General features: G+C 47.4%; 9 protein-coding genes and 1 non-coding gene across 10 annotated transcripts; 8 read left to right on the top strand and 2 right to left on the bottom strand.

Annotated features, from left to right (window-relative positions):
- Position 1: 1 nt before the first annotated feature.
- Positions 2-2,424, bottom strand: LOC9651291 (UPF0061 protein azo1574). The gene is made up of 8 exons (XM_002972227.2): positions 2,052-2,424; positions 1,883-1,992; positions 1,774-1,830; positions 1,396-1,695; positions 1,118-1,341; positions 741-1,047; positions 414-684; positions 2-347 (listed from the first exon to the last, which is right to left on the bottom strand). The coding sequence occupies exons 1-8, from the start codon at positions 2,364-2,366 to the stop codon at positions 96-98; spliced, it is 1,836 nt and encodes a 611-aa protein (XP_002972273.2). The 5' UTR covers positions 2,367-2,424; the 3' UTR covers positions 2-95.
- A 917-nt stretch (positions 2,425-3,341) lies between these two features.
- On the top strand, positions 3,342-4,159 carry LOC9651290 (profilin-1). Its single transcript, XM_002972426.2, has 3 exons — positions 3,342-3,559; positions 3,649-3,786; positions 3,836-4,159. The coding sequence occupies exons 1-3, from the start codon at positions 3,434-3,436 to the stop codon at positions 3,968-3,970; spliced, it is 399 nt and encodes a 132-aa protein (XP_002972472.1). The 5' UTR covers positions 3,342-3,433; the 3' UTR covers positions 3,971-4,159.
- Positions 4,160-4,212: 53 nt separating this feature from the next.
- TRNAK-CUU lies at positions 4,213-4,285 on the top strand. The gene has a single exon. It is a non-coding gene; the product is annotated as a tRNA-Lys (tRNA).
- Positions 4,286-4,621: 336 nt separating this feature from the next.
- On the top strand, positions 4,622-6,592 carry LOC9651289 (protein MICROTUBULE BINDING PROTEIN 2C). The gene is made up of 5 exons (XM_002972425.2): positions 4,622-5,285; positions 5,347-5,433; positions 5,482-5,877; positions 5,942-6,163; positions 6,231-6,592. The coding sequence occupies exons 1-5, from the start codon at positions 4,749-4,751 to the stop codon at positions 6,480-6,482; spliced, it is 1,494 nt and encodes a 497-aa protein (XP_002972471.1). The 5' UTR covers positions 4,622-4,748; the 3' UTR covers positions 6,483-6,592.
- A 58-nt stretch (positions 6,593-6,650) lies between these two features.
- Positions 6,651-8,909, top strand: LOC9651288. Its single transcript, XM_024677551.1, has 5 exons — positions 6,651-7,379; positions 7,571-7,957; positions 8,013-8,379; positions 8,439-8,668; positions 8,731-8,909. The coding sequence occupies exons 1-5, from the start codon at positions 6,708-6,710 to the stop codon at positions 8,860-8,862; spliced, it is 1,788 nt and encodes a 595-aa protein (XP_024533319.1). The 5' UTR covers positions 6,651-6,707; the 3' UTR covers positions 8,863-8,909.
- A 72-nt stretch (positions 8,910-8,981) lies between these two features.
- On the top strand, positions 8,982-9,680 carry LOC112347151 (probable protein phosphatase 2C 73). Its single transcript, XM_024677554.1, has one exon. The coding sequence runs from the start codon at positions 9,098-9,100 to the stop codon at positions 9,377-9,379; it is 282 nt and encodes a 93-aa protein (XP_024533322.1). The 5' UTR covers positions 8,982-9,097; the 3' UTR covers positions 9,380-9,680.
- Positions 9,481-10,332, top strand: LOC112347104. The gene is made up of 3 exons (XM_024677442.1): positions 9,481-9,569; positions 9,728-9,843; positions 9,899-10,332. The coding sequence occupies exons 1-3, from the start codon at positions 9,481-9,483 to the stop codon at positions 10,141-10,143; spliced, it is 450 nt and encodes a 149-aa protein (XP_024533210.1). The 3' UTR covers positions 10,144-10,332.
- A 6,337-nt stretch (positions 10,333-16,669) lies between these two features.
- LOC9650610 (probable protein phosphatase 2C 51) lies at positions 16,670-17,583 on the top strand. Its single transcript, XM_002972423.2, has one exon. It carries the CDS (start codon positions 16,670-16,672, stop codon positions 17,558-17,560), a length of 891 nt encoding a protein of 296 aa, XP_002972469.2. The 3' UTR covers positions 17,561-17,583.
- Positions 17,584-17,646: 63 nt separating this feature from the next.
- Positions 17,647-18,589, top strand: LOC112347070 (30S ribosomal protein S20, chloroplastic-like). The gene is made up of 2 exons (XM_024677317.1): positions 17,647-17,857; positions 17,916-18,589. The coding sequence occupies exons 1-2, from the start codon at positions 17,734-17,736 to the stop codon at positions 18,467-18,469; spliced, it is 678 nt and encodes a 225-aa protein (XP_024533085.1). The 5' UTR covers positions 17,647-17,733; the 3' UTR covers positions 18,470-18,589.
- Positions 18,573-20,195, bottom strand: LOC9650609 (putative E3 ubiquitin-protein ligase SINAT1). Its single transcript, XM_002972226.2, has 3 exons — positions 19,652-20,195; positions 19,175-19,561; positions 18,573-19,099 (listed from the first exon to the last, which is right to left on the bottom strand). The coding sequence occupies exons 1-3, from the start codon at positions 19,877-19,879 to the stop codon at positions 18,779-18,781; spliced, it is 936 nt and encodes a 311-aa protein (XP_002972272.1). The 5' UTR covers positions 19,880-20,195; the 3' UTR covers positions 18,573-18,778.
- Between the last annotated feature and the right edge of the window lie 14 nt (positions 20,196-20,209).

Here is a 20,209-nt window from a genome sequence, read left to right as displayed (position 1 = left end):
ATTTAAATAGCCCTAGATCTGGTGCTTCTTCTTTACAAAGGAAAAAATAACAAAAGGACGAAAAGAACGCGCGCTATTTACAATCAAACTCGCCTCTATGACGAACACGAGAGCATACACACGCCTGGCCGATACGCCCATGTCGGGGGCAGCCTCGCATACTTCTTCTCCACTTCCGGCTGCTCATCGAATGGCCGCTTCATCACCTCGAGCAGCTGCCTCACCTCGCTGAAATCTCCAGCTTCCGCCGCATCGATCGCGCTCTGGCACAGATAGTTCCGCAGTACGTACTTTGGATTCACTTTGTTCATGGCAGCCTTTCGAGATTCATCGGAGATGCCTTCGGCCTGGCGAGGAAAGTGAAAGTAAGCTTTAGCTGACATGAATCACGGTTTTTTTTCGTTTGTTCTTACCTTTTCTCTGTAGAGAGATAGCCAGTCCATCCACGTCTTCTTGCGTTCCTTGCTGATATCTGGCAGCACCGATTTAAGCGGCACCAGTGTGTCCTCGGTTATAGGCTCCGTCAGGTTGACGCTGGCTAGAGCTCGGAAAAAGTTTGTGTAGTCGACTTTGTCAAAAGCCAAGTTGCTCAGTAGCTTGCTGGTCAGATCCTTGTTGTACTCCTTCAGGCCCAGCTTCTTGGTCATGTTTTGCTGATAATGCACCATGAAAGTGTCCGCGTATCTGGTAGAAAAGCCATTTTAAAAAGACTTTCTCAACAGGGTACAGAAGAAAAGTACCTGTTGAGACCATATTGAAGCTCTTCTTGCGTCAAAAGGCCAGCAGCCATGAGCGTATTCCCAAACTGCAAGATGTTCCAGAGTCCGATATCTGGTTGATTCGCGAAGCAGTATCTCCGCCCCGGTAAGTCCGTCGTGTTTGGAGTGTACTTGGGATCAAACGCATCCAAAAAGCCGAAAGGACCGTAGTCGATCGTCAAACCCAGGACACTCATGTTATCCGTGTTCAAAACACCATGTGTGAAGCCCACGGCTTGCCACATTGCAACGAGGCAGGAAGTGGATTCTGCCACCTTGACAAACCAAGCTGCAGACGTACACGAAAGTATTGTTGCGTCACTCTCAATCTAAGAAATTAAAACTGCTTAAAAACAAACCTGCGTATTTGTTCTTGGATATCTGCCCGTCCTGTTCGTTGATTTTAATTTCCAGCTCTTCCTCGTCTGGCAAGTCCGGAAAATGATACTTGAGTGTGTAGTCGGCGAGCAATCGTACTAGTTTACTGTCGTCCCTGGCAGCATGGATTTGGTAAGATCCAAATCTAAGAAACGAAGGAGCAACTCGGCAAACAACAGCTCCAGGCTCCATCTTAGCATTTCCACTGCAAGCACCACAAGAGTTACTTCACATCGCTAGCAAAAACACAGATGCTTACTCGTAAAACATGTCCCTTAAAACATCGTCGCCGGTGGTAACGAGACACAATGCTCTAGTCGTGGGGATCCCCAAGTGGTGCATAGCTTCGCTGCAAAGAAACTCCCTGACACTGCTCCGTAGCACCGCCAGTCCATCGGCCATCCGGCTGTAAGGAGTTTTGCCAGCTCCTTTGAGCTGGAGTTCCCAGCGCTCATTCTTGCTATTCAAAGCTTCGCCAAGCGTGATTGCTCGACCGTCTCCTAGTTGCCCCGCCCAAACTCCAAACTGGTGACCACCGTAGCACTGAGCATAGCATTCACTGAAAGAACGAAAAGAGGAAACAAAGAACGAAACTTGAGCACAATTCCTTCGCAGTGAAACATCAAGAGTGTAATACCTGCCTTGCAGCTCCTTGCCACCCGAGAAGATCAATGGGAAATCCTCTCGCTTGAATCTGGACAGCAAGCATTAACGAGGAAGGAAAAAACACGAGCGTGAGGACATACTCTGCTGGATCTAGCTCGAGAAGCTCCGCAACCGAGTCGGACCATGCAACTAGCTTCGGATCTTTCACTTTGGCCGACGGAGATACTCTCGAGTAGCACGCTTTCATCACCTGTACTTGCAAAGCAGCATGGATCAAATCTGGGCACACGAGAGCAAGCAGAGGCAAACCTGGCGAACAAAATTGGGAGAAGTGCCATCGGACGGAAGCTCCCGCACAAACGAGTGATCCCACCGCAGCTCCTCCAGCGTATTCTTCTTCTTGTTCTTCGTCGTTACGCCCCTGTCCTCCCCATCCGAGCCAGATTTCTGGGAAGAATAAGATTCCGTGCCCGGGCGCTCCTCCGACAATCGCAGCGCGTGCAAGCAATCCTCCGCCATGCTGCTCCGGCTCGAGCAGCGCACCCGGCGCCCGCGCCCCACCCTAACCCTAGGCTGCCGCAGCGAAGAACAGAGTGGAGAACGCAATGAGCTCAATGCCGCCATTCCGGGCACCCTCTTGTTGTTGGACTGGCCCTTCCGCGGCGGAATGTACGGCTGCCACGCGGAATATCTTGGCCTCGCGGATCGACGGTAGGCCGTTACGCTCAACGGTAGAAATATAAAGGTGAAAAGGGCTGCTGGCATTCTCTTCGGGACGGAGGGTTTTTCTCATTTGTTTGTTCTTCGCTCGCGCTCTCTCTCTCGCGCGCGGGAAGAAAGAGGCATGGCGAAGCTCGCGATTGCGATCGTTATGTCCGCGCTAGCTATGGCCGCCGCGCTATCTCTCTCGCATGCGCAGGATCTGGCGCCGGCTCCCAGCCCGATGTCAAGCAAAGGTGAGAAGATTTGGCTCCAGCTCGCTCTTCTTTCTCCAAGAACATCCTTCTTGATTCTTTCCTTGGCCTCCAAGAACATCGACGCATCGGTTCTTTTCTCGAAATATCGATTCTTTTGCCCGATTCTCGTGCTCTTCTCGATTCTTTCCTTGGTTTCATCGGTTTTCTTTCGCGCTCGACTCCTCTGATTACTCGCCTTTTGCTCTGCGCAGGCTTCTCCTTGGATCACTCCATTGCGCTCGGTCTGATCTTCGCAACACTGGCGGCAGCGCATCACTGGGGGGGCCATGTCGTCTCGCTTTTGATGTGATGCCGTGAGGATTTCCACGGAGAGAACAGTCTAAAGGGGAGCGTATCCATTTTGCTGTTTTACACACTCACATCATACAATGTAGAATCGTGTCCCTGAATTGAAAACTTAGATCGAGATTTTATTCCTTTGCCGCCATCTTCTCCACCACCACCGAGCCAAAGTCGCCAAAGATTAAAAATCCAAAAAAGAGAGAGCGAGTGATCTTGTCCGACTGGCACCGGGAATATCCCGCACAGCCGACGGCCCAGATTGCCGGATCCGACGGCACACAGCTGGCCACCGCGCGGCCACCGCGTGGTGAGAACAAAATTTGAGAGGCCCCTGTTTCTTCGTCTTTCTCTCGTTTAGGTTTTCTCTCTTTCGCTCTCGCTTTCTCCTCGATCCAGGCGAGCTCGCGATCGATCGATTGATCGTCTAGCACCATGTCGTGGCAGACGTATGTCGATTCTTACCTCATGTATGATCTTGGCAACGGGCGCACGCTCTCATCGGCGGCGATTCTGGGTCACGACGGCAGCGTCTGGGCGCAGAGCCCCAACTTTCCAGCGGTAAGAAGAGCGATTTCTGGATTTCTTGGCGAGCGAGCGAGCGAGCGATTCAATCAATCCATCCACAAACCCTATCTATGTCCGCGCAGGTCAAGCCCGAGGAGATTACCAACGTGATGAATGCGTTTGACGATTCCTCGCAGCTCGCCCAGAACGGCCTCTACCTCAGCGGCAGCAAGTACATGGTGATCCAAGGCGAGGCCGGCGTTGTGATCAGGGGAAAGAAGGTAAAGATCGAGAGGAAAGTTTGATTGATCGATCGATCTGGGCTCGCAGGGATCTGCCGGAGTGACGATCAAGAAGACTTCCAGCGCTCTGGTCATCGGGCTGTATGACGAGCCGGTCGCACCGGGCGAATGCAACGTTGTTGTTGAGCGCCTAGCGGATTACCTCATCGAGCAAAACTACTGAGAGGGTGTGAGATCGGAGCAAAATGGATTGATTGATCGATCGATTGGTCGTTTGATTGATGGATGGATGGATTGAGAGGTGTGTTCTTCTATTTCGCATTGGCAAGCAAGGAATCGGTCGGTCAGTCGGTCAGTTAGTCATCCCAGTTGTAAAGAAAAAGAAAAAAAGTAAATTTTCCAGTTGTGTTCATAGCTATGAGAAGGTTAGATGTGGATGGCTTTGCTGACGAGTGCTACACGCAAGCCGCCCTAGCTCAGTTGGTAGAGCGCAAGGCTCTTAACCTTGTGGTCGTGGGTTCGAGCCCCACGGGCGGCGCAACTTTTATTGAATATTTTTTCTGTCACGGGCAACGTCACAATGAAAGTTTTGAAAGGGCCGTGGTGAAAATTTCAAACCAGGCCTACTGTTACTGCGCGGTAAAAGGGCTGGGTCTCCCATCCGTTAGCGCTCAAGCTCAAGCTCTAGTCAGATTTTTCTTTTTCGATCGATCGATTCATGGGCGCGAACGGGACGGGATCGACCAAGAACGGGGCTGGATGGTGATCGATCGTGCCGAAAGCCTGTAGCGTTTGGCCCAGGAATCGCAGGCTTTGATTCCATTTGTTTTTTCCGAGTGATGCTGTGGTGGACGACACGATCAATCCAGTTGGGCCGGGCGGCAGACGCAAACAAGAATCTCATCTCCTCTTTCCCCCTTTTCTGCCGATCGATCTGCCATTTCCTGTGATTTCTCGTTTATGGTGAGGACCAGGCCTCGTCGTCGCACGATCCCTGTTGCATGGCAACAGCGGCATCGGCAGTAGCAGCAGTGAAGGTCAAGAGGGCAAATCTTCCGCGAATTCGCCAGGAGCGAGAGATTCTCACGCCGCCGGCGTTGGATTCCTCCCCCAGGAGCTCGGCACTGTTTCATAGCAGCCCCAAGAAGAATGCTCGAGCTTTTAGGGCAACAGGGCGTGGAGGAGCGCGTCGCCCGGCGGCCGAGGTCGTGAGGCCGCGCATTGGCCAGGATTTGCTACCCCAGGATTTCTCCGCCTGGAGCAGCACGCCGGATGGATCTATGCTGCTGCCGTCCTTTGGCGCTCCCGGCTCGCGTCGATCCAGCAATGTAGGTAGTGGCGCTGCTCCGCGAGCATCAATTTCTGGGAGGAGGTGCGAGGGATCTCTTGGCGAGGAGGAGATTTTAGGCAAGAGCCGCAGGGATTTTGGCGTCGCGATGTCTATGGAGGATTGGTCGGGGCTTCCTCCTCCAGGTGCGATCGACAAAACTATCTACCAAAATCTGGTAGAGATGATCCCGCTCATGGAATCTTTCATGGTGAGCATGATTTTCTTTCTTGTTTCTTTTTGCTGACGAGCATTGGTCCTCTCGATTCAAGGAGCAAAAGGGCAGGAGAGGTTTTACTCGCCATGCTTCGATGGTCTACACTCCCGCTCCACCCAGAGACGCTTCTTCCGTCAAGAAGGTACTTCCATCTTTGCTTAGAACACTCCTTAAGCTATGCATAGTCCAGGTCTCTGATAGTCCTCTCAAATCAAAGAAGAACAAGCAACAGCCGGCGAAGGTCGATTCCAAAGACGAAATCTCGGCAATTTGGGACGAACAGGAGAACATCCTCCGTCGGGTCGACCAAGACGAGAGTGGCGTAGAGTACACCGAATCACAAAACCTGATCGAGAAACTCAACAGGGAGGAGCTCGTCCAGCTCCAGGCCCAGATCGATCTGCTGAAGAAGCAAGTCTGGGAGAAAGACAGCATGTTGGAGACTGTTCGATCGTTTGAAGCAGCCGAGGCCGCGAGGGAGGAAGAGCTTGTGGAGCTCAAGAAGAAGATGGACGAAGTGCAAAAGAGCCTGCGGGACAGGGAGCGCTTCGCTCAGGCCGTGCAAAGCCAACTGACAGAGAAACACGTGAGTTCGAGAAATAATTTTCTGAGACTAGCTGACAAACGCTTGTGGTTTGTGATCCTTGCAGAAGGACCTTGTGAATATGGAGGCGATGGTGGCGAGAATGCAGCGAGAAGTCATGCAAAAGAACGATGCGGCCGCGAGAATGCGAGAAGAGCTCAGCCATCTCCAGGTCCAGTTCTCTGCCGCTCAGTTCCAGGCTCAGCTGCAAAACATTCGCATGGACTTCGACGACGAACCGGAGGCTGGTGTTGCCACAGATCGAGACGAGGCTGAAAGAATTATTGCGGTAAAGTTGGAAGACATTCAGCTGTTTCACGGGAGAGTCACTAAAACTTCGCTGGAAATGTGCGCAGGGACTCGTGCCTTCCGAAACCATGCCCGGAAACGATTCAAGGCAACTCGAGACGGCGAGAAGGATGTATTTGGGAGCAGTGATCACGGCGAAGCAAAAGCCCGGTGCCGAATCCATAGCTCTTGCGGCCGCGCTGCGAAAAGAGCTGGAAGCTTTCTTGGCGCACCCGTATCTCTGCGGTGGGGCTGGTGGCGACGGTGAATCGCTTTGCTCGTTTCGGCACAAAGCAGTCGGAGCTTTGCCGCTAATCTGAACTGAAGATCACGAAAGCAAGGAATCAGCAGGCAGAAGTAAAGAAATTTAATTTTTTTCCTTCGTATGTTTTTTCTTTTGCCTTCCGAAGATGACGACGAAGCTTTTGTACGCTTTCTCTTGTCCGAAAAGAATGGGATCAATTGTACGGAGACCAGGGATATCCGCGAATCGTCACGCGTTGTTTATATAGGCCTGGGTTTTGCTTCGTACGGATGGAGTGATCATGAGCGCGTGGAGGAAGAAGGTCGCCGGGGCAGTGAACAAATTGCTGGGCGAGGAGCGAAATGGGAGGAAGAAATCCCAGGAAGACGCCAATGTGGTGATCGGGCCAGTGATTGGCAAGGTAACGTCAACGAGCGCCAGGATCCTGCTGGAAATCGATCGCGAGGCCCGGATCACGGTCTCGCTCACCCAGATCGAGGATGCCGCCGGCGTGTTGCGGTCGCGGCAGCTGCTCCAGCAATCCAGGAGGCGTCGGCGAAGAGCGAAGAAGGATGCTCCCGCTGCGCAAGATCAGGCGAGCGCGATTCCCAAGGAAGGGGATCAAGATCCAGCGCTGCCGGGAAGATCGAAGAGCAAGCAGGGGAGGAGCTTGAAGGTGGAGAAGAAGTTGCCCGCGAATCGGCCGGTGGCGTTTGAGTTCTTGGAGCTCAGCCCCGGGTGCCGCTACCTGGTGGAGCTGGAGGGTTGCAAATCTGATCTCGTGGCCAGGAGTAGCTTCGTCACGTTTCCCAGGAAGGAGGAGCTGTGGGATCGTGTCAATGTTGGAGTGGTGAGCTGCAACAAGATCTTCATCACCCAGATGGAAATTCCCATCCACTCGGACCTGTGGGCGGACCTCGCCAAGAACATCGAGGCTGGGAGCGTGGACTTGGTCCTCCATCTCGGCGACCAGGTGAGAGATCGATCCATTCTCGCGGCGGCTTTTGTCCAGAATTCCTGTGTTGGGTCCTCGATTTCCTTTCTTTCCTTCAAGGATTGCACGGTTGGATCTAAGATTGCTGTTCCATTAAACGATCCCTCCATTCCCCTGTTCTTATGTTCTTGTCGTGTTCTTAAGAAATTTCTCGTTCTCTTTTCTCCCAGGTGTATGGCGATGGCGATAAATTGATGGACAAGGAAAACCATGTCGACCGCTGCTCCGATCGATTCCGGCTGTGCAAGGAAGACATCATGAAGGACGTCCCGCGGCATCTGTGGCACACCAAAGAGGAGGAAGTCCGCGAAGCGTACCGCGAGGTGTACCGCGAGACGTGGCGGCACCCCCCCACCGCCCGCTGCCTGGCGAATTGCCCCAATCTCATGATCTACGACGACCACGAGATCCGCGACAATTGGGCCGACCTCGAGGCCGACTGGGACCCGGAATGCCTCGATTTCTTCATCGCGCGCGGCGCGTGGATCGCCTACCTGGAGTACCAGCGCCAATTGGACCGCGACATCGATTTCAGGAAGCTCCACAAGCTGACCAAGGTAGGTGCTTCCATGATTTGCGGAAGAACTCGGCGAATCCTGGCCGTCCGTGCAGGACCACCACTTCCACGTTGTTGGCGGGCTGGGGCTTATGTTCTTGGATGTTCGCGGCTGCCGATCGTTCCAGCGAGTCAAGGGCGACGAGTTCCCCTACCTCGGCAGCCCGCAGTGGACTGACATCGACCAGGCTCTCCGCCCGGGGGATCTCTTCGAGGATGTACGCGTGCTGCTGGTTTGCTCCCCGGCGCCGCTCGTCTTCCTGGAGCCGAACATCACCGATGCCGCCGGGAAGAATGTGCCGCGGCTCGCGGATTTCCGGGGGCACTGGTCGGCGGACATGCATCGCAAGGAGCAGACGAGGATGATCGAAGCGCTGGTGAATTGGAAGGAGAGCGGGCGGAGAGAGGTCATGGTCCTGGGAGGTAGGAAGTCTTCCTCAAATTCTTTGCTTGTTCGTTTGGTTTCTCACAGAGATCCACAGGTGATGTCCACTGCGGAGGCCACTCTCAAATCTTTCGCGGGGATCAAGTGCTCCTCAACCAGTTCACGACGAGCGCCATCGCCAATCGGCCGCTGCCAAAGCCGGCGTACTATTTCATGCGCGCGGCTGGGCGGCTGGGCGTTCTGGGAAACGACTACAAATTCAAGCACCACCACTGGACGCGATCCAGGAACTATGGTCTCATGGGGATCCGGAGTTACAGGACACAAGTAAGAAGCGTCCAAGTTCTCTTCTCGTATAGGAGATCAACTAATCCATTCTTTGTTTCCAGGATCCTGGGAATGTAGTGATGGTGTCTCAGCTGGTAATTGGGAAGTTCGTGGGAGGGATAATCCAGGGCGAGGTGGTGAGCAACAGTGAAACGATCAAGGTCAAGTGTGGATGTTTCGAAGCTCATGGTTGAAACCTTTTTCCTTGAGACTATATAAAGAGACCAAAGCTCTTCCTTTTGTCATAGGGTAAGCTCTTGGCGCTCTTGGCGCTCTTGGCGGTGAGTAGTGTTGTAGCAGTGGAAGTATCAACAGGGTGGTCTGAGCATTCAAGGGCGCCGGAGACACCAGGAAGATCGGCTACTAGCGCTCTCCAACTTGCTCACCGATGATGGTGGAACTTCGAGCCCAGGCTCTGCGCAAACCTCCATGGATCACTGGATGCTAAAATCAACGCTGGAGTTGTCAAGGCGGCTCTGGAGAAGACCGGAGCTGGAGACGTCGTTACTCAAGGAAGCCTACGACAAGCGGTGGTGGGACGCGGGATCCACCGCGTGCGTTGCGGTGGTGACGGACGAGTTCATGGTCGTGGCCAACGTCGGCGACTCGAGGGCGATCGCGTGCGTCCGCGACGGGGTCGACAAGCTGGTTGCCAAGGCGCTAACGAGCGACCACCATCCGGAGTTGCCCATGGGGTACGCTTTGGCGTGATCGAGGGCTGGTTTCCAAAGTCCCGCTCCATCGGGGACCTCCTGCTCAAGAGGTTCTACGGCGTGATTGGCACCACGGATGTCACGGTGTGGAGTAACGCCATGGATGTGGCTTCGCATGGGCTCTACGATGGGATGAGCGAGCAAGAGGTTTGCGACATAGCCGCGACGGTCGATCCAGAAACACCAGAGTTTGGCCAAGCTGCCAGAAAGGTGAGCTAATCTCCATTGTTGTTATCCCAGTCTAATTACTCATATGTCCTAATAAATTTCATAATTAATAGAAGTCGAGGTTACTTTTTTAAAGGTCCCGGGAAGAAGCATACGAACCATGTTCGGAAGCACTTAGGGTTTATTTGGGGCTAAAAAGGGCGAGGCGAGCGCCACCAGGTTCCTTCCTGCTGCTAGCTACTCTCTCTTACATCCAGAGCTTCTTAGAGATCGGCACGCCGGAGATCGACATTGGTGAGCGAGGCAAGGTTCTTTCTTTTTGTTCTTGCTGCTAGCTATTCTCTTACAGATTGGCGTGCTAGCGGCGCACGATCGTGCGGGAGATCAACATCGGCAGCAAAGAAAAAGCTTCTTTCTTGCGATGCATCGGCTCATTATCGATTTCCATTGTTACTTTGCAGCCATGCTGTTGCTTGTGGCTTTCCTGATCCTAGCGATCTTTCCCGCGGCTTAAGAGCGATGAAGTCAACCTTGCGGCTGACTCTTCCTCGACGTGGAAATTGTAAGGGGAGAGATTGGGAGAGGAGGCTTTGACCGTGTGTAGGTATCCTAATGACTCCCAAGGTTATGTAGTTAAAGTTGTGATGGTAAGGCATTCTTTCATTTTATTTTTTTTTTGTTTGTTTTTTTATCCAAATGTTAGATGAGGTGCAATTGGTTTCAGCTTATTGGGAGATTTATTTTGGTTTTATATTAAGGAGTAAATAAATGTGATGTGGTAAATTTTTGGGTGATGATGGAGATTATATAACCCCTAACCATATTGGGAGGTTTCACTATTCTTTTGATTTTAAATTTTTAACAAACATTAATAGGTTTATGCAAAGTTCTAACATAAAGCATTCTTTCATTTTTTATTTTTATTTTTTTTGTTTTTTTATCCAAATGTTGGATGAGGTGCAATTGGTTTCAGCTTATTGGGAAATTTATTTTGGTTCTAGATTGAGGAGCAAACAACTGTGATGTGATAAAGTTTTGAGTGATAATGGAGATTATATAATCCATAACCATGTTGGGAAGTTTCATTTTTCTTTTGCTTTTAAATTTGTAACAAACATTAATAAATTCATGCAAAGTTATGACGTAAGGCATTCTTTTGTTTTTTTTTTGTGTTTTTATCCAGATGTTGGATGAAGTGGAATTGGCTTCAGCTTATTGGGAGATTTATTTTGGTTTTAGATTGAAGAGCAAACAACTGTGATGTGGTAAATTTTTGGGTGATGATGGAGATTATATAATCTCTAACCATGTTGGGAGGTTTCATTTTTCTTTTACTTTTAAATTTTTAACAAACATTAATAGGTTCATGGAGGCTTTCAAAGAAGGCAATGAAATTTATATAATTTTTTTTCATGAAGGAAAAGTTGCTACATCATTATTGAAAATGAGGAACATAAAGAAGAAAAACTTTGCTATTCAATTGGTTAGTTTTAAATTTTTTCTACTTTCATTTTTTTTTTTGTGATTCATTTTGTGTTTATTTTCTTTTATAGTTACAATTGTTAGGTGTTGCATCATTTTATGAGTATGGAATTTACTATCGAGATATCAAGCTAAACAATATATTCATAACAGGAGAACACATTTGACTCATTAACCAAACAAACAAATTGACTCATTAACCAAATAAACAACAAAACCTTGTACAAAAGTATTAATCTTCTTAAGTATGGATAATTTTCAAGAATATATTAATAAAATTATTTATACAGAAATGGCAAAAATGATATTAATTAAATTTATTTATACTGTGTTACACAACACTTGAGGCTTGAGTTTGATACCAAAATAAAAAACACACTTATGTTTCAAACTTCGGGTGTTTTGTAGCGTATATCACTTTTATTATTTTTGTATAAATAATTTTCATTGATAAACTCTTGAAAATTATTCATATCTAAGAGAACCAATGCCTTGTACAAGGTTTTATTGTTTATTTGGTCGATGACTCAAGTATATCTTCCTACCACAAGTATATTGTTTAGCTTAATATCTTGATGTTAAATTCTATGCTTATGAAGTGATGTAACACTTAGCAACTACAACAACACGAGAAAATAAACACAAAGTGAATTAAAAAAAAAATGAAAGTAAAATTTTTTTAAAATTAATCAATTAAGTAACAAAGTTTTTCTTCCTTATACTCCTCATTTTCAATAATGATGTAATAACTTTTCCCTTATAAAAGAAAATCATGTAAATTTCATTGCCTTCTTTAAAAGCTTCTATGAACTTGCCAATGTTTACTAAAAATTTTAAAAGCAAAAGAATAGACAAACTTCCCAATATGGTTGTAAATCATTTATGAATGTTTTGTGAAAGTTTTGAATGGCTTTGCTTAGATAAAGCTCAAAAGTACTTATTATTTAATATTTTATTATATTTTAGTTGCAAAACTATGTCCTCTTACAGTATGATTTAATTTTGATGCAATTTTGGTGCTAGCTATATTGACCTCTTACTCAAAAGAATGTAGTTAATGATCAAGGAAACGGTGTCTGTAGGTTTAGGCCCTCGGTTTGACCATATTATAATTTGGTTGAAACTTTTAGATAAATTTTGTCAATCGTTGCTAAAGTTAAAAGTCACTCAGTTTTACAATGGCAAATCAAAGAGGATGTTAACAAATTTGCATTTGAAGGATAAATTTGTTACTCCTCTAACAATGGCAACACTTACCATCACAAACCTTTGAAATTTGATTTCAATTAAACGAACATTTTGGTTCAAGAGAACTTTTGACAATGAAATTGATGCTTCTATTGTGCTTCCAAGTAAGTTGGGGTTTATTAAAGCTAGGAAGCACTCTTGAAGAGAATAGTTTTCAAGTGATTACATAGACTTTAAATGAAGCTTAACTAAAATTTAAAGCAATCCACCGCCGTAAATGAGAGTTCTTGTTTCTCAATGTTGTGCTGCATGTAGCTTCCAAAAACACCAACTCATTTTTGTAGAGTTTGTGATCTTTCATATAGCAAAATGGTGAGTTTGTTCTCCATTAGTGCCACTCATCATATAGTTAATTAAAGAGAGTGAGATGGTAAGTGTTTTAAGTGAAAATCAAAGGAAGGAAATAAGAAAGATTGACCCTTAGAAACATAGTAGATCTGGTTATGAGGTTACTAGACACGATTGTAACTTGTAGAAAGAACTGCATCTAGAGAATCCTTTACCTTCTCAAATAAAGCCTTAACCAAAATAGTGTAATATGTTCCTTTGTCGAAGATGATGAAACTCCCTAAAGATGTTTAAGAGGTGAGTTAGCCACCAATATTGATTCTTGTGATTTCAACCAAGTAAGGAAGAGGCCTAGGGAAAGATCTTGGCAGCTTGAGCAATAGCACCAAGTAGCTAGACAACTTCACCATGGCAACATCAGCATCGTGGTTGAGAAAGAGAGAGCCTCTCACGGATTTGTAGACAAGTTATAGAATATTCTTAGAATATTTATGTGGTTTATATCAATCACAACTTCAACCTTTAGTTACTCAATTTGCTACATGCTTAGGGTTTAAGGTTGTAACACCTTAAAGGTTGGGAGGTTAGCCTAAGGTTCTTTCCTTTGTTCATTTCATTGGTATCGGAGCAACACGTTCCTTTAGTGAGCAAGATATTGATTTTGATGAGGAATATGGCATTAGTGATGATAGCCATAATGATGAGGAAGAGACTCTTGATGATGTCGTTGTGTGGTAAAGATGCCAGATTTCTAAAGTTCAAAGCAACATTAAGGAGGTTAAAGATTTTATCAATCTTATTAAGGATTTTTTGCTTCGCATGGACTTTCAAGGTTGAATAAATCTCATGTCTATGATTACCATTAGTCAAGGATTATGGTATCATGGAATGGAAGTCATCACTGAATATTTATGATAGCTAGGAGGTTGATTTTTGGTTGGAATTATGGGAAATCACATTCCTTATGAGGATAAAGTGAAAATTGATTTTTTTGTGATGAAGCTTACAAATCATGTTTCTTCGTCATGGAAGACTGCATTAAATCTAATTTGAAGCTAGCTTTTTGGAGTGATTTCATGAAGGTTTTTTATGCTTTATTTGTCAAGCAGTTTGAAGAAGTTAATCTCATGAACCAGCTACTAGAGATCTAGTAGGGGATTTTATTTTTGGATACAAAGTTTGAGTTCAATGAATGTGCAATAGAAGGTTAGGATGGATTTTCTAGTAACATTGACTAATGCTATCACTAAGGTTTAAATCTTTTTGCCTAAATCATTAGTTAATTTGGTCAACTTTGGTCAACAGGATGGTTTACAGAATAGTCAACATGATGACCAACTAGTCCATGCTTCATATTCGGGGAAGAAATGACCATTGCTATATCATGCCTCAAAGAATAAAGATGGCAATGAAGTTAAGAAGCTTCATTCGAACCAATGGGAGAAAGAAAAGGTGGTGAGCAATTGTTTTTGTTGCCATAGGGCTAAACATCAAGGCAAAGATTGTCCTAAAGGGGTCAATAAATTCTAAAGTGAATGTGGTGGGATGCATTTTGGATATAACTCAAGTATTTGTTGTGGTAAATCTTCCACATCTAACCTCTTATGGTCGAAATAGATGCAAGTGGCATTGCTATTTGAGTTATCTTACTTCAAGTTGGGCATCTTTTTGCATTCATGAGCCACAAATTTTATGCTATACAATGGAATTGAGCTATTAGAAACAAGGAGTTGTATATTGTGATTGCTATTGTGAAGGAATGGTGATATTAATTTCCATGTAAACTTAGATCATTAGTCTCTTCAGTATTTTAGTCGACAAAAGGATCTTCAAGGTTACCTTACTTGTCAGCAAGAGTTTTTATAAGAAATGTTTGTTAAGATTCAATACAAGCATAGAGGTGACAATAAAGTGGCTAATACATTATCCAAGATGGTAAATTCTATCTTATTCATGAAGTTATCCAGTGATCTCTTGAATGAGTTTAAGGAGTTTGCTAGCTTTGACTCCTTTATAACTAATATTTGTGTGAAGGTTTTGTTGAGGGACGCCTTTATAGTTGGACTTTATCATTGGTTTACTCAAGACTTTTCAAGGAAATAATGTTATTTAGATTGTTGTGGATTGCTTGATGAAGATGGCTCATTTCTTCCCAATGAAGATGACTATTAAAAGTTTTAAACTTTCTCAATTCTTTATAGACTGGTTATTCAATCCCTATAGTTTGTTAGATGACATTGTGAGCGATTGGAATTTCAAATTTATGTCCAAGCTTTGGCAAATGATATTTGAAAAACTAAAGACTAAAGTGAGCATAAGTAATGGTGAGCATCCATAATTAAATGGCCAGACAAAGCATATGAATCAACTATTAGAAGATATGTTAAGATCTTTTTTGGGAAACTTGACTTGACAGAGAGTATAGGAGAAATATTTGCCTTTGTTTTATTTTACTCACAATAACGGTCATCAATTGGCTATTGGCATGTCTCTCTTTATGGTGATGTATAGCTATAAGCTTAAATCTCTTGTGAGTTTGAGTTTAGCTTTAGTTTAAATACCTCATACTTATGATTTCATGGAGGATATATAAAACAAGCTTGAGTTGGCAAAGTTGAGCATGAGGAAAACTCAAAATCGAGACAAAAGATTGGTTGATGAACATTAGAGTACAAAGTTGGTGATAAGATTTTCTTTAAATTGTCAGATGCATAACAGTCTCTAAAAGGAGGTGGTAGTGCTAAGTTGTCTCCATGGTATTGTGGGTTTTAGATAAATTTACAGATGGGGGATCTTGCATACACTTTGGACTTACTAGCTAATTTGAAGATTTATCCAATATTTTATGTAAGCAAGCTTAAAGTGTATTTACACTCTAGTGCTATCGTGGATCAGTCCATCATCCAAGTTCCTAAGATTGATATTAAGAAGGCTAGTCCGGCCAATATTCTTGCTCAAAGATTGGTGAAAACATGCCAGAAGATAACTACGGAGTTGTTAGTTTAGTGAAATAATTATTCCATGAACAAAGCTACATGGGAAATTGAGGATGATATGAAGAGAATGTTTCCAAGTTTTAATTATGACTTGGATGACATTTCTGAGGAAGGGGAGAATTGAGTTCTATAGTTGTATTATTATATGAGCCATTTGTCGTAACATTAGTACTGTCATTTGCACATCTTTTCTCCATGGCCATATTGTCTTGGACTCCCTTTATGTGAGGTTTATTTAACTTTTTGAGGCTGCCATTTGTGGCTAGGAGGAACCACAAGAATATTCTGAGAATATTCTATAGCCCGTCTGAGGTTGGCCTAAAGTTTGCTCCCTTGTTTGTTTCACTGATGGTCTTGACATTGTAAATCCACACTCCATACTTGTGACTGATTCCCCATGCATATCCACAACCAAAGCATACTCTTTGAGTCCCCTGAGTTCCATTGTGTCTTGTACACCTTCTCCTATACACCACCTCTTCTACACTATTTCAATGCACTATGTTAATAAGCTAAAGAGTTCACCTAGGACATAATTGGAGAGGTATATAACTTGGAACAAACAGCCACCATTGTCTGTCACCATTGGCAGTTGGTGCTGCAATTGAGTGGCTTGAATGTGTCTGAGCTGTGTGGATATCCTAAGTTGCTTCTGGAGCACTTTATATATGTGCTTCCTGTCGAAAATCAGCTTCTTGCTGGATCCGAACACTACCTCAACAAGGTACTCACTTGCTACGTAGATGAGCTTCTGAGCGGAGATCAAGGAAGAAAAAGAAGAATCGACTAGTGAGGAGAGGAGGAAAATCTCTCTCGCTTGACTTGCATCACCGGCATTGGCAAATCTTGAGACTAGGCTCAAAGAGACGCTAGCGCTAACGGGAATTGAGAAGAGAAGAAACAAACACACAAGCCCACAGTTACTAGTTGCCATTGATCCGCGTGCCAGTCCTGCGATCCTGCACCCGACCTAGAGAAGCAGCGCGGTGCCGTGACGCTCAAGAAGCCCCCCAAGTTTCTGGCTGGTAAGACACGCCTTAACTTGTCACATGTGACCGGATGTTTATAACGATTATATAGAGCTTCCTTTTCTAGGGTAAGGAAGGATGAAGAAGCTCTTGGCTCTCTTGGCGCTCTTGGAGCTCTTGGTGAGTAGTGTTGTAGCAGTGGAAGTATCAACAGGGTGGTCCAGTGGGCATCTGAGCATTCAAGGGCGCCGGAGATACCAGGAAGATCGGCTACTAGCGCTTGCCGACTTGCTCGCCGATCATGGTGATAGCCGGGTGGGAGTTTTCGCCATCTTCGACGGCCACATAGGCTCCCAGGCCAGCGAGTTCCTCGTCCAGAACTTCGAGCCCAAGCTCCGCGCAAACCTCCGGGGATCACTGGATGCCTCTAGCAGTAAAATCGACGCTGGAGTTGTCAGGGCGGCTCTGGAGAAGACCATCGCAGAGCTGGAGAGCTCGTTTCTCAAGGAAGCCTACAAGAACCGGTGGCCAGCGGGATCCACCGCGTGCGTAGCAGTAGTGACGGACGAGTTCATGGTCGTGGCCAACGTTGGCGACTCGAGGGCGATCGCGTGCGTCCGCGACGGTGGCGAGAAGCTGGTTGCCAAGGCGCTAACGAGCGACCATCACCCGGAGTTACCCGCAGAGAAGCACCGGATAGAGGCCGCGGGCGGCGTGGTACGCTTCGGCGTGATCGATGGCCACTTTCCAATGTCGCGCGCCATCGGGGACCTCCCGCTCAAGAACCACGGCGTGATTGCCACCCCAGACGTGTCGATGTGGACGAACACCAACAAAGATGGGTTTATCGTGTTGGCCTCGGATGGGCTCTACGAAGGGATGAGCGAGCAAGAGGTTTGCGACATAGCCGCGATGGTTGATCCAACAACATCTGAATTGGGCCAGGCAGTGGCAGATCAAGCTGTTAGAAAGGCGAGCGATTTGAGTAGAGACAATATCTCCATTGTTGTTATCCCGCCCAACCAGTGAGAAGATTTTAACCTAATTTAATGTATTTCTAGTTAATATTTAACAGTAATTCTTACAGTGAAAATAATCAAAACTAGTTTAATTTCTAAAAGTTTATACGGAACTGCAAGATTTAATGGTTGGGTGCGCAACCCTCCTTTAAACCCACAAACCCTAAAACTTTGGATAGAGCTATGGCGACGACGATGACAACGGCGTGGGCGTGCCGCCAGCCCTGGGCCACGGCGCCTCGGGCTTCCGGGATTTGTAGCACCAGCGGCGGCAGGAGCTGCTCGCTCTTCTTCGGCGACGATTTGGGTACGCGGAGATTTGAGCTAGAGCCGTGTGGCATCGATTTTCCGTTGTGGCAATGCAGGCAATCTGACCGCCAGGCTCGCGTCCTCGCTCGCGAACCTGGAGCCCAGGAGAGGAACCACGACTCCAGCAAGCCCAGCGTCTAGATTCCGGGTTCTAGCGGCGGCCAAGGACGAGGAGGTGCCCAAGAAGAAGAAGATGTCGTCGGCGGTGAAGAGGGCGCTCTTGTCCGAGAAGAGGCGCATCTACAACAAGGCCAGGAAGTCGGAGATCCGGACGAGGATGAAGAAGGTGTTCTCGGCGCTCGAGGATCTTAAGAAGAAGGCCGAGGGGGCGGCGCCCGAGGAGCTCAAGCCCGTCGAGGTGATGATCGGCGAGGCCTACTCGGTGATCGACAAGGCTGTCAAGGTTCGCACGCTCCACAGGAACACCGGCCGGAGGCGAAAGTCCCGCCTCGCTCGCGCCAAAAAGGCGCTGGAGATCGCTCTCGGCTGGTATGATCCCGCGTCTCCGGCTCCTCCAGCAGTCCGACCACCTCCGCCAGTTCGATCTCGAGCTCCACCTCCAGCTCCGGCTCCGGCTCCATCCGATGTAACAGCAGCAGCTCCAGCTTGAAAGAAAACTCGACATCGCTGCTTCCAAATTCTTCCATCCGGCCACCTTTTCCTCTGGAAGACTTTTCCAAAGCTTTCAACTTTCAGCAAGCTTTTCAAGGAAGGATTTTCCATTTTGCCAGTGTTTCTAGTCTCAGATTTGACCATGTTACAGCTTCCAACCAACCAAAGCTCATTCTCCTGCCAGGCCCTGATCGATCCAAAGCCCAAGTTCTAAACTAAAATCCCAAACCTCGGAGAAGAATTCTTCCTGCTGGTGATGATAATGTACAACTATCTCCTACAGCCCCATCCACTCAAAACTGCCCTGTCATTGCTCCTTCCAGATCCGGCCAGTCACTCTAAGCTTGAGCTCCTTCCTATCCCCTCCAGAGAAGAAGAGTGCCATGTTTCTCTGGATGATCAAACCATCGTGGCTGTCTCGGACCTTACGATGGCTGTCCCGGATGCTCCTGGGAACTCCCTGCCACATCAACTTGCGCCCGTTGGCTCCGACTTCGAGGCTGTAGCTGAAGTTCTTGGCATCGTTGTCGTCCCCCATGAATCGCAAGAAGGCCATGTACACGGGCGCCACCCCGAGCTGGAAGGCCTCGAAGTGGAGGCAAAAGTGTTGGCCAAAGCAATTAAAAACCTGCAAGCATCGGATCAGTCCACAGGAACAAAACGAAAAACAAGAAACAAGACGAAGAATCAAAGACGAACTTACAGTGAGCATCCATGTCGCGTTCTCGACCTCCTGTGGATTGGACTTCACGTATCTATGGTTGAAGGTACAGCCATTGTGCATGTCAACTCTGTGATCGTCCCGGAGATGGGCGACGAGAGTCGGGATGTCTCCGGTGATGGAGCACTCGGACCCCGCGTAGGGGCAATTGTAAGGCCGGAAGGAGCACTGGGACTCGTGCTTGAGCTTGCTGTAGTAGGGGAAGATCTCCGGGCAGCCATGGCTTTGGTACCGGCATGGTAACTCGAGGGACTCGGCAACTTTCTCCAGAGCCAAGCACCGGATGTTCCCGAGCTCGTATCGGCAAGTCGGGCAGCGGTTGTGGACGCGGACTTTGCACGTAGAGCACAAAGTGTGACCATTCGGGCACTACACAAGAGAAAGAAAAAGGAAAGAGAACACCAACGATGGATCAAACTGGATAGAGAACAGGAAATCGAGAGAGAAAGAAGCTTTTACCTGATGGATGGGAGGATACATGGAATTGGTACAGACTGGGCACTCGAGGAGCTCGTAGACGCTGGCGGGGGGCGAGCCCCCAAATTTGCTCGACAGTGCGGCGGGCACGGGGATCTTTGGCGGCAGGACGAATGCGCCAGCCTCCTCTGCAACCACATCGGTCGTCTCGCTCTCCAGCAGCGCCGGCGCCTCTCCCACTTCGACATAGCTCGTGTTTGGAGGAGCCATGGATGGATGAAGGGGGGAAATTTCAACCCTAGCCTCGATCGGAGCTCCCCAAAACTCCTCCGCGCTGCCAGAGCCTTGGAAATCGCATCTTCGCTGTCGATCGATCGAGAGATCGAGAGAGACAGGAGAGAGGAACAGGAGAGTAAACCCTAACACTGCGCTTCAATCCTCGCCGGTCGCGTCGCGAGGAAGGACCGATGCGATGGAAGCCCTGCGATCCCTGGCGCGTGACCCGGACGGAAGATCACTGCGGAGACTCCAAGCTCTTTCTATCCATCGGCATCGTGGCCATTTGAATGGACGGCCGGATCGTGGAATCTTGCCGCACGG

This window comes from Selaginella moellendorffii, unplaced genomic scaffold (genome assembly GCF_000143415.4).
Source record: "Selaginella moellendorffii unplaced genomic scaffold, v1.0 SELMOscaffold_19, whole genome shotgun sequence".
Classification (NCBI taxonomy): domain Eukaryota; kingdom Viridiplantae; phylum Streptophyta; class Lycopodiopsida; order Selaginellales; family Selaginellaceae; genus Selaginella; species Selaginella moellendorffii.
Note: the sequence above shows the minus strand (reverse complement) of the source record. Positions and strands in the feature narration are given on the sequence as shown.

What these genes read in the sequence shown, in the direction of transcription:
- LOC9651291 (XM_002972227.2), bottom strand. Translation starts at nt 2,366, where the DNA reads ATGGCGGCATTGAGCTCATTGCGTTCTCCACTCTGTTCTTCGCTGCGG. An exon ending in GGCAAGGAGCTGCAAGGCAG is followed by an intron (nt 1,696 to 1,773) that starts GTATTACACTCT and finishes TCGTTCTTTCAG; the next exon opens with TGAATGCTATGCTCAGTGCT. An exon ending in ATCCAAGAACAAATACGCAG is followed by an intron (nt 1,048 to 1,117) that starts GTTTGTTTTTAA and finishes GTACGTCTGCAG; the next exon opens with CTTGGTTTGTCAAGGTGGCA.
- LOC9651290 (XM_002972426.2), top strand. Translation starts at nt 3,434, where the DNA reads ATGTCGTGGCAGACGTATGTCGATTCTTACCTCATGTATGATCTTGGC. An exon ending in AGAGCCCCAACTTTCCAGCG is followed by an intron (nt 3,560 to 3,648) that starts GTAAGAAGAGCG and finishes ATGTCCGCGCAG; the next exon opens with GTCAAGCCCGAGGAGATTAC. An exon ending in TTGTGATCAGGGGAAAGAAG is followed by an intron (nt 3,787 to 3,835) that starts GTAAAGATCGAG and finishes CTGGGCTCGCAG; the next exon opens with GGATCTGCCGGAGTGACGAT.
- LOC9651289 (XM_002972425.2), top strand. Translation starts at nt 4,749, where the DNA reads ATGGCAACAGCGGCATCGGCAGTAGCAGCAGTGAAGGTCAAGAGGGCA. An exon ending in CGCTCATGGAATCTTTCATG is followed by an intron (nt 5,286 to 5,346) that starts GTGAGCATGATT and finishes TCTCGATTCAAG; the next exon opens with GAGCAAAAGGGCAGGAGAGG. An exon ending in AGGCTGAAAGAATTATTGCG is followed by an intron (nt 6,164 to 6,230) that starts GTAAAGTTGGAA and finishes AAATGTGCGCAG; the next exon opens with GGACTCGTGCCTTCCGAAAC.
- LOC9651288 (XM_024677551.1), top strand. Translation starts at nt 6,708, where the DNA reads ATGAGCGCGTGGAGGAAGAAGGTCGCCGGGGCAGTGAACAAATTGCTG. An exon ending in TCCTCCATCTCGGCGACCAG is followed by an intron (nt 7,380 to 7,570) that starts GTGAGAGATCGA and finishes CTTTTCTCCCAG; the next exon opens with GTGTATGGCGATGGCGATAA. An exon ending in AGCTCCACAAGCTGACCAAG is followed by an intron (nt 7,958 to 8,012) that starts GTAGGTGCTTCC and finishes CCGTCCGTGCAG; the next exon opens with GACCACCACTTCCACGTTGT.
- LOC112347151 (XM_024677554.1), top strand. Translation starts at nt 9,098, where the DNA reads ATGGATCACTGGATGCTAAAATCAACGCTGGAGTTGTCAAGGCGGCTC.
- LOC112347104 (XM_024677442.1), top strand. Translation starts at nt 9,481, where the DNA reads ATGGATGTGGCTTCGCATGGGCTCTACGATGGGATGAGCGAGCAAGAG. An exon ending in GTCGATCCAGAAACACCAGA is followed by an intron (nt 9,570 to 9,727) that starts GTTTGGCCAAGC and finishes GGAAGCACTTAG; the next exon opens with GGTTTATTTGGGGCTAAAAA. An exon ending in CACGCCGGAGATCGACATTG is followed by an intron (nt 9,844 to 9,898) that starts GTGAGCGAGGCA and finishes ATTCTCTTACAG; the next exon opens with ATTGGCGTGCTAGCGGCGCA.
- LOC9650610 (XM_002972423.2), top strand. Translation starts at nt 16,670, where the DNA reads ATGAAGAAGCTCTTGGCTCTCTTGGCGCTCTTGGAGCTCTTGGTGAGT.
- LOC112347070 (XM_024677317.1), top strand. Translation starts at nt 17,734, where the DNA reads ATGGCGACGACGATGACAACGGCGTGGGCGTGCCGCCAGCCCTGGGCC. An exon ending in CTTCTTCGGCGACGATTTGG is followed by an intron (nt 17,858 to 17,915) that starts GTACGCGGAGAT and finishes GTGGCAATGCAG; the next exon opens with GCAATCTGACCGCCAGGCTC.
- LOC9650609 (XM_002972226.2), bottom strand. Translation starts at nt 19,879, where the DNA reads ATGGCTCCTCCAAACACGAGCTATGTCGAAGTGGGAGAGGCGCCGGCG. An exon ending in TGTATCCTCCCATCCATCAG is followed by an intron (nt 19,562 to 19,651) that starts GTAAAAGCTTCT and finishes TCTCTTGTGTAG; the next exon opens with TGCCCGAATGGTCACACTTT. An exon ending in ACGCGACATGGATGCTCACT is followed by an intron (nt 19,100 to 19,174) that starts GTAAGTTCGTCT and finishes CGATGCTTGCAG; the next exon opens with GTTTTTAATTGCTTTGGCCA.